At 38.0% G+C, this 15527-nt stretch overlaps 1 protein-coding gene across 1 annotated transcript; it reads right to left on the minus strand.

The window, feature by feature from the left end:
- Positions 1–616: 616 nt before the first annotated feature.
- Positions 617–14841, minus strand: LOC145478147 (uncharacterized). Its single transcript, XM_081456071.1, has 3 exons — positions 13880–14841; positions 11779–12838; positions 617–2399 (listed from the first exon to the last, which is right to left on the minus strand). Exons 1-3 carry the CDS (start codon positions 13949–13951, stop codon positions 1450–1452), a joined length of 2082 nt encoding a protein of 693 aa, XP_081312197.1. The 5' UTR covers positions 13952–14841; the 3' UTR covers positions 617–1449.
- Positions 14842–15527: the final 686 nt, after the last annotated feature.

Raw genomic sequence — 15527 nt, forward strand, 5'->3', positions numbered from 1 at the left:
AAAGTCTTGCATGTATGTATCTAGCATGATGCCTGCTCTATGCAATATCGTATCCAAAGAGGCAAAATGTAGACAATGACACAAGTAAAGATTCCCCTTTACTAATAAATGAACATTTACTGCGCCTTTCAATGATGTGCGGACTCTGAAATTCAAAGCTCAACCGACAAATGCGTTTTTTGCTACTGTCAATCAAATGTTCAGTGGCTCCTCCCAGTTTCCGACTATGTTGTCTGAACTGTGCTCAACGATTTGATTTGATTATCGTGCGCTCGGCAGTAGTAGGAAGCTGGGAGGAACATTTGATTGATGGTACCGAAAAACGCATTTGTCGGTTGAACTTTGAATTTAAGAGTCCACATGTTATTGGAAGGCTCAGTAATGTTTAATTCCTTTTAATAAGTAAAGTTATGTTCTGTGGAAACAGCTTATCAACTAGAATATCTAATTAGGTAGGTTTATATCATAGTGTTATATAATTACACTGTGATATCAACCTTCCAACACAAGACATTTTATCAACACAATGACTACTACTATAATCAACTGGTATTTTTAAGTGAGAACTATATTCCTAAAAAAATTGTGGTTAAATCAAACACCACCAGTCTTTTGACTGTCAGTTTTATACAGTCATGTAGGTTATTCATTATAGTTATAGCAAACTACAACATAACAAAATCAGAACCGATTCATGCAGTATTCTTAATAAGGTAATACAAAAGCCTCTGGTATCTACAGACAAATATCGCGACTAATCTTGCCTGTGATAGATTTTTGTTTTCTTGTTTATACATGTATTTGAACACCTTTTGTTAGACTCTTCGATTTTGTCCGAGCCTCATCCAAATACTAACAGTTGTTTAAACTTCAATTTGGCATACACTTCTCTTCAGTAGACAATTTCCTATTGGTGTCTGCTTATGGCAAGTTAATGCTGTCAAGAACATTCTTCATGTAAAGCTACAAAAGGCTCTTGTGATTACAAATTCAATGCTTTGTTACTGAAAAGAGTGCTTTCCTAACTTAACAAGTACATGAGAAAGGCCAAACCTGTGGTGACATGGTTATTTTATCCAGTAATGCTGTATGTCTCTAAGGGACTCTGGGATTAACCAGTGGGCATTCTTGCCTTGAAATGTAATGTGATCACAGATGCCAAAGGAGAGGCATCAACAAAACATCAACTATTGATAAAACAAAACATAACCAAACTTGGACATAGCTGGTACATTATTTTTTAAGAGTTCTCTATCTAAAAGCAGGACAAATCGTACAATGCAGGTTAGAATCTTGCGACAATCACCCCCACTTGGTCAAAGATTACCTCAGCTGATCAGTTCCTGATTAAAAGCCCCTGTAAATTTCATTAGCATTTTACTCAACTGGACGTGGTCGATTAACAGGTTTTCACATTGCTTAAAGAAAATAACATTGAGCTAAAATGTTCTATTTCATATGATTATCATAGTGTTCCAAAAGTTGGGCTTGACTACATAATTCCTCTTGACAAATCCAACATTCCACATGACATAGCTCAGGTTCTTGAAAGTTGGATGTTTGGCAAAAAATCTTCAGAAACTGTTTGCATTCATAAGGCTTCTCACTTGAGTGCACTTTTACATGGTTCCTTAAACTTCCAGCTTGCTTGAAACACTTCCCACATTGTTTACAATCATAAGGCTTTTCACCTGTGTGGACTCTTACATGATCCTTCAACTGTACTGCTTGTTTAAAACCTTTTCCACACTGTTTGCATTCATAAGGTTTTTCACTAGTGTGAACTCTCCCATGATTATTCAAATGTGCTGCTTGTCTAAAACACTTTCCACATTGTTTGCATTCATAAGGCTTCTCACCAGTGTGGACTCTTAAATGATTCTTCAAACTTCTTACTTGGTTGAAACACTTTCCACACTGTTTGCATTCACAAGGCTTTTCACCTGTGTGAACTAATTGATGTCTCTGCAGATTTCCAGCGCGGTTAAAGGACTTGCCACACTGTTTGCATTCATAAGGCTTCTCACCTGTGTGAACCAATTGATGTCTCCGCAAAGTTCCAGCATGGTTAAAGGACTTGCCACACTGTTTGCATTCATGAGGCTTTTCGCCAGTATGAATTCTTAAATGTTCCTTCAAACTTCCTACTCGGTTGAGGCACTTTCCACACTGTTTGCCTTCATAAGGTTTCTCACCTGTGTGAACTAATTGATGTCTCTGCAAATTTCCTCCTTGACTGAAACACTTTCCACACTGTTTGCATTCATAGAGCTTCTCACCAGTGTGGACCCTTAAATGATTCTTCAGACTTCCTATTTGGTGGAAAGCTTTTCCACACTGTTTGCATTCATAAGGCTTTTCACCAGTTTGGACTCTTAAATGACTTTTCAAATGTCCTACTTCGTTGACACACTTTCCATGCTGTTTGCAGCCATACAGCTTCTCCCTTGGGAGTACTGGTTCATGTTTCTTTACTTTTGACATCATACCAGTTCATTCCATCATTGCATCATTTCTGTACATCTAATGGAAAGTGAGAAAAGGTTGCAACATTACGTATCTTGAGCTTTTAAGTCACTTACATCTACATGTACTTCTAATCCAAATTCAAGATTTGAAAAAACATTTAAAAATAAAAATAACAGTCAAGAGACTTACAGCAGTTATCAATTACATGCGACCTTCAGTGCAAAAGGGTCTAGACAAAACCTAAGTTTTGATGATCAGGGCACCAATCATCTCTGTTTAGTGTCTGTTCGCGTGATGTCATAAAAGTGTTCGAAAACAAGGTGCCGCCATCTTGGAGGAGTGCTTTTTCAATATGGCGGCCAGTGAGGCGGAAAAATATGCATCTTCGGACAAAGTGATCACAGATTCCAAACTTATATTTGTCCACATATCATGCCGATTCACTGGAAAGTAGTATTAAGAAGAGGTATATAGAGAAGATCACAGTGATCGGCATCGATCCTTTGCTTTTTCTGCTGCAGAAATATACTTCAGTATGCCTTCCTCCTGTGGAAGCGTGTGATCTTTTGTCGTACCTCGTGCTCGAGACCACCTTCTACACTAAGGATCATGGATGGTTAGACGGAGCAATAATACATCAAGCACAGCTTTGTTTAAAAAAAAATTAATCCCAACATTGAGGGATTTTAAAGGCCAACCCTTGGTCTTTGCAGAAATTTTGATGTTGTTGGTGGAGAGTTTGTTCAGTTATTACACACTGGAGGCAATCATTGGGTTTGGCTGAGCTCAATAGGATGTACTAAGGGCCATGTTAACTTATATGATAGCCTTTTCCATGATGCTATTTGCGATGACATTGAAGAGCAAGCACGAGACCTTCTTGGTAATGAGTTTAGGAAACTTTCAGTTGTCTCTGTTCAGAAACAACTGAATGGATCTGACTGTGGTGTGTTTTCAATAACTTATGCTACAGACCTTGTGTTCATGGATGACCCCAAAATGATTCAGTATGACATTCCAAAAATGCATGGGCACCTGATAAAATGTTTAAAGTCTGGTCAAATGGAGCAATTTCCTGCCATTCCCCTTCCTTAGAGACTAAGCTTAGGATTGCTTAAGTAATACCAATTACAGTCAATCCCTCAGCCTCAGTGTCATAGTAATTTTAAATTACCAAAAAAAAAACAAAATAGGAATTTGTCGCAAAAATATGTCTTAAATGGATTTTCACTTGCATGTGTTATTCTATACTTGATCACTAGGCATTATTATCGTTAATTAAAACCAGACTGCAAATACTTTCTTTTTGCTTAAATAAGTTGGCAAATTTATTTCCTCTTTGGATTGAAGCTGATTCCTTATGAGGATTGTTGAATACCACTGACCATCATCACTGACCATCAGCTTATGAGAGACCATCAGCTTATGAGTTGATTACATGTAACTGAAAGCATGATGCAAGTGTCTGCTTAAAAGGTGTGCACACACAGGAGTCAATTGTCCACTCGAGAAACTGAAGGAACACTGGATGTAAGCAGGATAGTCATGCATGCCTTACATAAGTTAACTTTCACCAAATACAGTGTGATGGAGTTTACCTTGAAAACAAAGAAACATTATTTCAATTACTCATACAAAGTCAGAAATTCAAACATAGAAACTAGAGGTCAGTTTCATAATAGTGTGTGTAAATAATGTCATCATTTGTTTTCTTGAAGAGCCAATGTCATCTAGAATGCACCCGGTGCTTGTGTTACAATAAACCCAGTGGCATGCAAAGCCTCATGGGTAAGACTGGCTCTTTAAGTATTGATACTGCAAGATTTGACCCTTTAGAACCCATAATGCACATACAAGTTCTCCCAACTAATCTTCATCCAAGCAGTTTTGCTATGTGATCATTTTCTTAACTCTCATAACCTTTTCTCTTGTTTTAGTAATTGCATTGCAAGGAGAAATTTGACTTTGATCACAAAGGGGACTTGAATAGCTTGGATTAAAACATCTTGTGTTTCAGCCTGCTTTAAGACTAATTAGAATGCTTTTCACTGAACTTTGTGATAAATTTATTAAAAAATAAAAGCAATAGATAAACCTTTTATTAAAAAAATATGTATGTGGGTAGCTCAAATCTATTACATGTGGATTTCCTGCACTGTGATTTTACTATCGAGAAATCACATGTCAGAGAGCACCATCTTAACCACCTGAAGTCATGGTTTTATGTCCCAACATTGTTAGCCAACAGTCCATAAACTTGCTAGATGGCAAGTGAACAATTCAACATCAAATTGTTGGTAGACAAATGTTTTACCAAAACCCTGTCCGTCCCGATGACAGTTGCTTAATGCTTTAAATTTTCATGAAAATGAATGTTGGCAAACAATGATGAAAAAATATAAAATATTACCTTGAATTTATTGCAAGGGGTGCTCTCCCAATTTTCAGTGTTATGCCTGCAGTGAGGGAAGGGTACGGCCATATGAAATAGACTGAGACTGAGGCACTGGAAATTCTGAATCAAACCCCTGAAGGAGATGAATTTGGGTTGCTCAAGCTTTTTTGGCCCCCTAAATAGCAAGACCAAGCATTTAAAATGTGCAATCCTAGGTGTGATAACCCTGTCTGTTTCATATGGGGGTTCCCCACCCAATGCAATTGTGCAAAACAGTATAACAGCATTTGAATCAACTTAAGTCTACAAATCACAGTCCAGTACAATGGTATTGTTGAAATTACCATTTTTAGCAACTACAAAGAAACTATATTAATATCTGTGACTATTCTCTCTCTGTGAAAAATTGTTTTAACTTTAAAAATGTTAAATATCTGAAACAAGGTACCAGTACAATGTATCTCTATATGTGTGGTTCCACAAAATATCCACACCCACCCAAACGATGGTCATTAAAAATTCAGAGGGCAGAGCGGGGTCTCAAAAGCCAAAATTCTTAGGGAAAGTATGAAGCATAACTGAAAATTCCAGAGTGGGTGGGAGGGTTTAAACCAAAAAGACATCCTTGGGGAGGTATGGAAATTTTCAGGAATCACACATTAAAAATTATTAATGCCAATGGGAAGAAAACCTCCACAAGAGTACTGTACTCTTTGATCAAAAGGTATGATAGGTGGGCAAAGGTTAACCAGGGCAGAGCACACCCTCAAGATCCTATCAATCAAAGGAATTTGTCTCTCCTGATTGCATGTGAGAAAGTATGTAGGTAGTGTGCTTTGAAGAATTGTATACTTCTGTCTGAGGATGCCAATGACACATTCCATGTGAAGGCGGACTTTGGCAATTTTACGAGTTTTCTCAACATCTAGAGGATCCAGCTGATTTTTACCTTTTGTGAATGCAGGGTTGTTGAGTTCAACTTGGCGAAACCATACTTCTTCATGGACAGTAAATCCTCGGTCTGCAAGGACAAGATCCCCAGGGGTTAAGTTGCTCAAAAATCCACAGTTCTCTGTCAAAAATTTGTCAGATGTACGGCCAACCCAAGCCTCACTCACAAATGAAATGGTGCCACTCCTCTGTCTGAGTGCTGCACGATCAACTGTAATCCTCTGGATCGGTCTATGTCTGGGTTGAATCGATCCCATAAGTATGCTGCTTCTCCTTAATTAATGAATGTGAATACTGCAAACACAGCCGTTCTCTGGAATTGTCTCCGTCAAGTCAGCTTGACTAAATGGCAGGTAACCACCGAGTGAGGTCGACTTTCGGTGGACAAGATCTCAGCTTCTTCTCCTTGACTTGTGACAATTTTTGGCACCCGACAGAAGCAAAGGTCTAGATTCTTCTTTTTGTTGTTGGAACAGCCAACAATGAGGCAAAACGAAGGCATCGCTCATGAATTTATGCTTTCCGAATACAACAGCCTACCAAATGTGTTGTATTTTCACTCCTCCAACATGGTGGCCACAAAATTTCTCTGACGTCATAGTTGTGTGACTGCACACACACTATACAAAGTACTACAAAAAAAAACCCTTGCAGCATGCAGTCCATTAGTAAAAGTTGTCATTTTACTTCCAGTATGCACAGCTAGCTCACTAAATACATTGGCATTTAATATTCCTTGAAATTTATAACAGAAGACGGGCAGCTCGGGTTTTTCAACCGCCATTCACATGCATGAATGACCCCGAGAGCAAGCAAATCTACACATAAACAAATTATTTCTGCGCGTATTTGTCTTGGGGTTATGGACTGAACAAGACTTAAACATCTTATAAACCTCATAATTTTGTAAGGTAACAAGTTACAAGTTTTATAGGATTAAGCATTGCTCAGTCTGTAGCCCCAAGAAAAATACATGCAGAAATAATTTGTCTGTGTGCAGATTTGCTTGCTCTCGGGGTCATTCATGCGTGCGAATGGCTGTTAAAAAACCCAACAAACATCTTCATTATTTCATAGATTTCAAGGAATATTTACTGCCAATGTATTTAGTGAGCTAGCTGCAAGGGTTCACTTTTTCAGGTAAATTTTGCATACAGTCGGCAAGGAGGTGGAGATGATTGACGACCACCAAAACTTACGTTTTTTCAAGACATTTTTGTGCTGAAGGTCGCACGTGCTCGGTAACCGCTGTGAGAAAGTAAGGTGCGTGAAGAAGCTAAAATGCCTTAGAAATGCCTATCACAAAACTACTTTAAGAGTTGTCATCACTTTTAGCTAGTATTAGGGGTGTTTTCAACAGGTCTTACTGTTGCCATGGTAACATGTAATATAAAGAATGCAGGACTAGAAAAAATGACTCTTGCTTGCTGGTCAAGATGACCAGCCATATAAATTATAGCTTGATGATAACTTGTTTCTGCCCGGTCAAATATAATCTGATTTCTATTATTGAAAATTAAGTAAATAAGGAAAATAGCAGCTGCACTGTAGTCTTCTCTATTTTGCAGTTTGATAGCCGTGGCAAGCAATTTGGTTCCAATGTTTTAACAAGGATTCAGCTGTCTGTCAAAATCAAACTTAAAAAGTTAATTTGTGTCTGACACAAGTATTGACAGTAGTTTGAGGCGTGTTTTCACGAGTCTGGGCTCACAAAGAGTTTACAATAACTTGGAATGCGTTCCTGTAATAAGCATTAAATAACGCTAAAATGGGACATTTTCAATGCCTTGCTGCTCCTTAACGAGCACGGGCACCCCCCTTTTTAGTGCAGAGTGCACTATTGGGATGGTTATGGGGGTTGCCTGCCGCTAAGGAACTAAGGCGCTATGGCGCTATGGCGCTATGGCGCTATGGCACTATGGCACTATGGCCCTATGGCGCTAAGGTGTAAACTTTAATGTTTGTTTAATTAATTAATTTCAATTAATTAATTAGTCTAGAGGCAAGGAAGTAGTGGGAGTAGGGTGGGAAAGGTACATGTGTACTCTACGTAAAACACATTCCATCGCCGTCGCTTAACTTTGAACATCGCAAAGCTATATATTTGTTTCAGGTAACCCCTCGCTCTCCTTGTGGTACCATTCTCCTTAGAACAAAACTAATTTGCCCTAAACGCATGCGTAGATTAGTTAGGGTTCGTGGCTTCTATATTAGGTGAAGGATACATTGCATACGGAATCACGCACAAATGTTGAGTGGTTTTCCTTATGGTAGAGCTCAACATGTAAGACGCATGCGTTCTAGCATTGTTAGTGTTATACACTATCTTTACACGCAGTATTTTATATATCGTGTCATGTGACCAAGGACGGCAGTTATTTTTCAGGTAGCGCCAGTTGTCCCTTTTTTTTTTTTGCAAAAGTGAAACGTTACTGTGGCTGCGTAGCTTTTAGAATTACAAACAGGTCGGTTCAACAAATATCATCTGTTTTCAATCTACAATAGTGTGCTTGTCAGGGTTCAAATATATTGCTTCTCCTTAGCGACTTGTTTATTTCTTGCCTTAATTGTGTCTGTAAGAGAGACCAAAAAGTTCTCAAGTTAGTGGCTTTAATACTCCGCAAATTGTAAATTTGTTACAAAAGAAACCAGGAAAATGCTCAAATATTGCTGCGGACGCCGTGGCACCTAATGAAAGTTCAAATTAGTTTAATCAGTCTTTGAGGAGACTCATTCATATCGGCCAAGTAGCGCTGTTTATCTTCAATACTTTTCGTTGAAAAGCTTCTCAGCCATCAATATCGTTGTGTGTTAATTTTGAATTGTTTTATTGTTAACAACAAAGGTGGCAACAGAAAAAGAAAGTGGTATTTCGTGACTATCTGATAATTAAATTAGTTCTTGTTCATCGGTAAAATTTGCATTTTTAGTAAAACATCGTCTCTGTTCCGTTTCTTCATCACTACATCAGATATTTAACTTTCTTTCATTTATCTCCAAAAAACAAGGACATCTTCCATATGTTTTGGAGAAAACAGGGGTTTCATATTACATGGCTTTGCGAGGAAAACAAAAGTATCAAGTTACAAAGTTGGCGTGAAGAGCTAAATTGTCACGTTTGCTGCTTCAGCGTATTGTTGAATTTAAAACGAACGAAAATCAACTTAAAGCACCAGTAGTAATTAATTTGTGCGTAATGTTTGGACCTTGAATGAAAATACAACCTTGAAACATACACACTGCAAAGAGGAAAAGCCGTAGCAGACTACCAAGGTAGACACAAACCGGAAGTGAACCGAGCAGGGGTGAGTACTTATGGGACTACTGTATCAGAGCTATCAATTGCGCTCTGCACTATCTGAGATTGTCTCACTAGTTTGTTTTGTAATTAAAGTTCTCATATGATAAATATTCAGTGGACAAAGTTTGAGCAAAAGTCTATGTGTAGTTTTATTTCGGGGGAATTACCTTAATAGGGTGCAATTCCTGTATTTAGCTGCAGGTAGGAGATACCAGGTTATCAAAGCAAATCGCATGTTCCAACCGCTCACAAAAGATGTTGACTTAAAACCCAAGGACCATTAAAGAGACCCATATTTTGGAACATGAACAGCCAAGATTCCCTTTATGGAAAGAGAATATGATATTCTCTTGTTAACCGGCTCAGAGGACAATAATTAAGCCTCCTTCGATTCCCGTCAAAGATGTAGTGGATATGCCGACTGTAACCGATCAAGGAAAACACATTTCACTTTCAAACAATGTAAATACGGTTAAATTCAAGCTTAAATGTGTACAGATATAAGCTTAATCACCGAAACAACTCGAAGGCAAAACGACCGGTTACCGCTTATCTTCGAAATTCGCTTACTCGAACTGAAAGCGCGCAACGATATCGGATGAAATTGTTGAATTACCACAGCTTTTTAAAACCAGTTCACCTCTTACTTCGTTAGAATCAAAATAAAATCTACTTGAAAGGTACTCTAAACATCTTCTTACCTTCTGAAGGAAAATCGTCTCATTGTATACTCGATCAAACTCATGGCGCGCAATCCTTCAGTAGCTCCCAGTCTTTTCGCAGAGAAACACTCGGATTGGATTCAAGAACGACTGGACGGGACTGGACAAAACTTGACTTACGACAACAAGGTTTTTTTTTTTTTTTTACAATAACCGTCTAATTTCTTGCGCGCTGATTGGCTCATTTTTATCAACAATAAGAGTACAGATGGATAAAGTTTTAATTTATGCAAGCTTTCAAGTTCAACTTTCAGCTGCCAAAACTGTCGTCTTTTTTACCAATGAGATTTTATGGACTTTTTTAAGTAGCCAATCAAAAAGCGAGAAAAGGTATTGGCAATGTTCACGTCATTTTGAAAAGAATTCACTCATCTTTGTTTACCGCAAGTTTACAGCGTCTTTTGCCCTCATTTATTCCCAGCTTTTGAACATTTTGGGGTTGTTATTGTAAAAAACAAATTGACGTCAGTTTATTATGCGTCTGTCCCCTTATTGATGATAAATTTCGTCATAACATTGTCAAAGTTTACTGCAGAACCACTCGCCTGTGGCACAGTCACGGTATTTTGAGTTATTTTGGCCACATACGGAATTACCATTAAATGGCAGAAAACCTGAAAATGACAGTTTAATAAGATAGAAAAACACCAAAGAGATAATAATAAACCATAAAGGAACTAGGATGGCTAAGGATGGAGAAGATTAACTCAAATTGCAAACAACGAATTTGAAAAATTGAGGCTAAACTTTTCAATATGCGCAAGCCGTGACTGAGCTCCTTTAATACTGTCAAGAAATATGATTTATTTTAATCAATTAGATTGTGAGCTTGAGATTTCTATTACACAATAGCTGACCAGGGTGCAGCCCGAGTCAACTATCACGGATAGAAATCGAGAGTGAATAATCTGATTGCTTTAGTGTAAATCTACTAGTTGTTTAAAACTATAAATCCTCCTCAGAGACAATTCAAAAACGCAAAGAAGAAGCCACCAGTTTCCTAACAAGCGCTCACCATAAGCTACTCACTATTTAACACAGAATAGATAGTGAGTGGCATAGCCGGCAATCAGAGAACAGCATTCATGATAGAACGCTACTACATTTCTCCTTCCATGCAATGCAATGTTACTAAAAAGGGTGTTTTTGTGACTCAACGATTACATATAATGAAGGCAAGATTTCTGGTGATGTGGTTTTTCCTTAAATTCAAATCTAAGAGCTGTATGGTTCCCAAGGACCCAGGGATATCTGTGGGCAGTTTTGCTCTAAACTGTAATTACACATCAAATGAGAGGCATCAACAAAATATCCTCTATTGATGAGACAAAACATCAGAAAACTTGACCACAACTGGTTCCTATTATTTTTAAGAGTTCTCTATTTTAAATGCATGAAAAATTGAACAATGCAGGTTGGAATCTTACAACAATCACTTCCACTTGGTCAAAAAATTAGCTCAGCTAGTCATTTCCTAATTAAAAGGCTCTTTAATTTTTATTACCGTAATCAGATTTTAGTGAACTGTGGTTGATTTACAGGGTTTCACAGTGATTACAGAAAATAACATTGAGCTAAAATGTTCTATTTCATATGATTGTCATAGTGTTTCAAAAGTTGAGCTTGACTACATAATTCCTCTTGACAAATCCAACATTCCACATGACATAGTTCAGGTTCTTGAAAGTTGGATGTTGCTGTAGATGTAGTACTCTTAATATCACAGTTAGAACCCTTCACAACTGGTTGAATGCTGAAGTTTTCAGTTTTGGTTATATCGAGGCTACAATTCTTCTCACTTTGTGTGCAACTGAAAGGTATCTCATATGTGCAGTTTTTTTCAAGTGTCATTAAACATCCCTCTTGGCAAAAACATGTCAGAAACTGTTTGCATTCACAAAGCTTCTCACTTGAGTGCACTTTTACATGATTTCTTAAACTTTCAGCTTGCTTGAAACATTTCCCACATTGTTTGCAATCATAAGGCTTCTCTCTAGTGTGAACTATTAAATGAGTCTTCAAATGTCCTGCTTGCTTGAAACACTTTCCACACTGTTTGCAGTCATAAGGTCTTTCACCAGTATGGACTATTAAATGATTCTTCAAATTGTCTGCTCGTTTCAACCACTTTCCACACTGTTTGCATTCATAAGACTTCTCACCTGTGTGAACTAATTGATGTCTCCGCAGATTTCCAGCTCGGTTAAAGGACTTGCCACACTGTTTGCATTCATAAGGCTTCTCATCTGTGTGAACTAATTTATGTGCCTGCAAACTTCTTACATCCTTGAAACACTTTCCACACTGTTTGCATTCATAAGGCTTCTCACCTGTGTGAACTAATTGATGTCTCCGCAAAGATCCAGCTTGGTTAAAGGACTTGCCACACTGTTTGCATTCATAAGGCTTTTCACCAGTGTGAACTAATTTATGTTTCTGCAAATTTCCTACACCCTTGAAACACTTTCCACACTGTTTGCATTCATAACGCTTCTCGCCTGTGTGAACTAATTGATGTCTCCGCAAAGTTGCAGCTCGGTTAAAGGACTTGCCACACTGTTTGCATTCATGAGGCTTTTCGCCAGTATGAATTCTTAAATGTTCCTTCAAACTCCCTACTCGGTTGAGGCACTTTCCACACTGTTTGCATTCATAAGGTTTCTCACCTGTGTGAACTAATTGATGTCTCTGCAAATTTCCTCCTTGGCTGAAACACTTTCCACACTGTTTGCATTCATAGGGCTTCTCACCAGTGTGGACTCTTAAATGATTCTTCAGACTTCCTATTTGGTGGAAAGCTTTTCCACACTGTTTGCATTCATAAGGCTTTTCATGAGTTTGGACTCTTAAATGACTTTTCAAATGTCCTACTTGGTTGAAACACTTTCCATGTTGTTTGCAGCCACAAGGCTTTTCCCTTGGGTGTACTGGTTCATGTTTCTTTACTTTTGACATCATACCAGTTAATTCCATCATTTCTTTACATCTAATGGAAAGTGACTGAGGAAAGGTTGCAGCATTAGATATCTTGAGCTTTTAAGTCACTTACATCTACATGTAGTTCCAATCCAAATTCAAGATTTGAAAAAAAAAATTGAAAATAAAAATTACAGTCAAGAGACTTAAGTAAGTAATTGTTAATGTTAAGGTGTGTCAAACAGCTAAAATGCCCTAGAAATGCCTATCACAAAACTAGTTTAAAAGTTGTCAGCACTTTTAGCTAGAATTAGGGGTGTTTTCAACAGTCTTACTGTTGCCCTGGTAACATGTAATATAAAGAAAGCAGGACTGGAATAAATGACTCTTGCTTGCTGGTCAAGATGACCGGCCAAATAAATTTTAGCTTGGTGATAACTCGTTTTAGACCGGTCAAATATTACATGCAATTTTCCCCTGGTACGTAATATTACGCCCCTCTTCCTCCCAGCTTAAAACTCCATGAAAGTAGATGTGCTGTGAACATGGTGCCCACCTGGAGATACCATGTTATCAAAGCAAATCGCATGTTCCAACCGCTCACAGTAGATATTGACTTAAAACCCAAAGACCATTAAAGAGACCCATGAAATATATTTTGGAACATAAACAGTCAAGATTCCCTTAAAGGAAAGTGACAATACAATGAGAAGAAGCTCATTACGATATTCTCTTGTTAATCGGTTCAGAGGACAATAAGCCTTCGATTCCCTTCGAAGATGCAGTGGATATGCTTACCGTAACCGATCAAGGAAACAACACATCTCACTTTCAAACAATGTAAATAGGGTTAAATTCAAGCATAAATGTGTACAGCTACAATCAGCGAAACAACTCGAAGGCAAAACGACCGGTTAGGTGCTTATCCGGGCCGCTTATCTAAATTCGCTTACTTGAACCAGAAGCATAGGTGATATGCTTCTGCTTGAACTGAAAGCGCGTTACGATATCGGATCAGATTGTTGAATTATCACAGTTTTTTAAAATCAGTTCACCTGCTACTTGGTTAAAATTCTTAGCATCAAAATAAAATCTACCTAAAAGACATTCTAAACATCTCCTTACCTCATGAAGGAAAATCGTTTCTGATTTTAACTCGATCGTTTTATACTCGATCAAACTCATGGCGCGCAGCATGCTGGCGCGCAATCCTTCAGTAGCTCCCAGTCTTTTCGCAGAGGAAAGTTTGGATTGGATGTTGTATTGGAAGTTGGATTGGATTCAAGGACGACTGGACAAAACTTGATTTACGACACAAATGGGTTATATATGTGTTTGTGAATGTCAGGTGCTAATTTTTTTTGTAACAAAAACTTACTGTAACAGTTCGCAGTTCTGCAAAATCGCGGTTTTCATTAAAGCTAGACTCATTTTTAGACCTTCTGTGTAATTTAACCTAGGGTCACACTTTTAGGGCAGATAAAGAGAAGAAGAAACAGAAATAAAAACACAACCACTGTTTAACATAATACATCATGAATACAGAGAAAATTTTCAGCTGTTGTGAAACTGGGCTGTAGATGTGTACAAGACTTTATATTTCGTGGAGATCATATTTTGGAAGTTTAACTGTTTAACTTGGGTCCCCCTTGTTTTTGGAAAAATTCTGTGAAAAAAAAAGTGTATGATAGACTTGTTCATCATGATTAAATAAAATAGGCGGAAATGCTAGCCAAGCCCATAAGATGTATATGTACCGCGACGACCGCAAGCAACCGGCATATTGCGATAGCTATTGAGCGAGTGACAGGAAAGCATATTCAGCGAATATAATTTTTTTTTAACAAATGCGGTATTGACTGCACTAAGTTCTCTGGACACTCCTTTCGTAGAGGAGGAGCAACTTTTGCCCAAAGTTGCGGTGACCTGGACATAACATTGAACTCCAAGGCGATTGGCGCTCTAACGCGTATGATCGCTATTTGGACTGTTCTCTTCAATATAAATTAGTTCCTGTGAGCATGATGAGCAAGGCTATCCCTCACTCATAACTTCAGCAACTTCTTGGGGGTCTTTGGGGAATTCGCATGTAGGTCGTTGCAATTAAGACCCGGAAATCCCCAACAAGTTGTTGTGTATTTAGTGTATTTAGTGTATTTAGTGTATGAAAAATTCTGTGAAAAAAAAGTGTATGATAGACTTGTTTATCATGATTAAATACAATAGGCAGAAATGCTAGCCATGACCATAAGATGTATATGTACCGCCACAGCCGCAAGTAATTGGCATATTGCGATAGCTATTGAGCGAGTAACAGCAAAGCGTATTCAGTGACTGTAATTTTTTTTTTCAGGAATTCGCGCATAGGTCATTTCAATAAAGACCCGGAAACCCCCAAACAAGTTGTTGTGCATTTATGAACTATTGAACAATTTTGCTGAAAAAACTGAAGAAATTACATTAGACCAGGGGTTACAACCACCATACCAGCTCATTAAGACCACTACTTCATAACTATGCACAGTTAATAATTATGCCCAGCAGAACAGAGGAAACATTTCCTTATTAAGGAACCCTTTAATACTGCCAAGAAATATGATTTAGGTTTAATAATTAGATTGTGAGCTTGAGATTTCTATTGTGCAATAGCTGACCAGGGCGCAGCCTAAGTCAACTAACACGGATAGAAATCGAGAGTGCATAATCTAATTGTTTTAGTGTAAATCTACTAGTCGTTCAAAACTCTAAATCCTCCTCCTCCTCCTCAAAAAAA

The sequence above is a fragment of the Orbicella franksi genome, chromosome 2 (assembly GCF_964199315.1).
Source record: "Orbicella franksi chromosome 2, jaOrbFran1.1, whole genome shotgun sequence".
NCBI classification, from domain to species: Eukaryota; Metazoa; Cnidaria; class Anthozoa; order Scleractinia; family Merulinidae; genus Orbicella; species Orbicella franksi.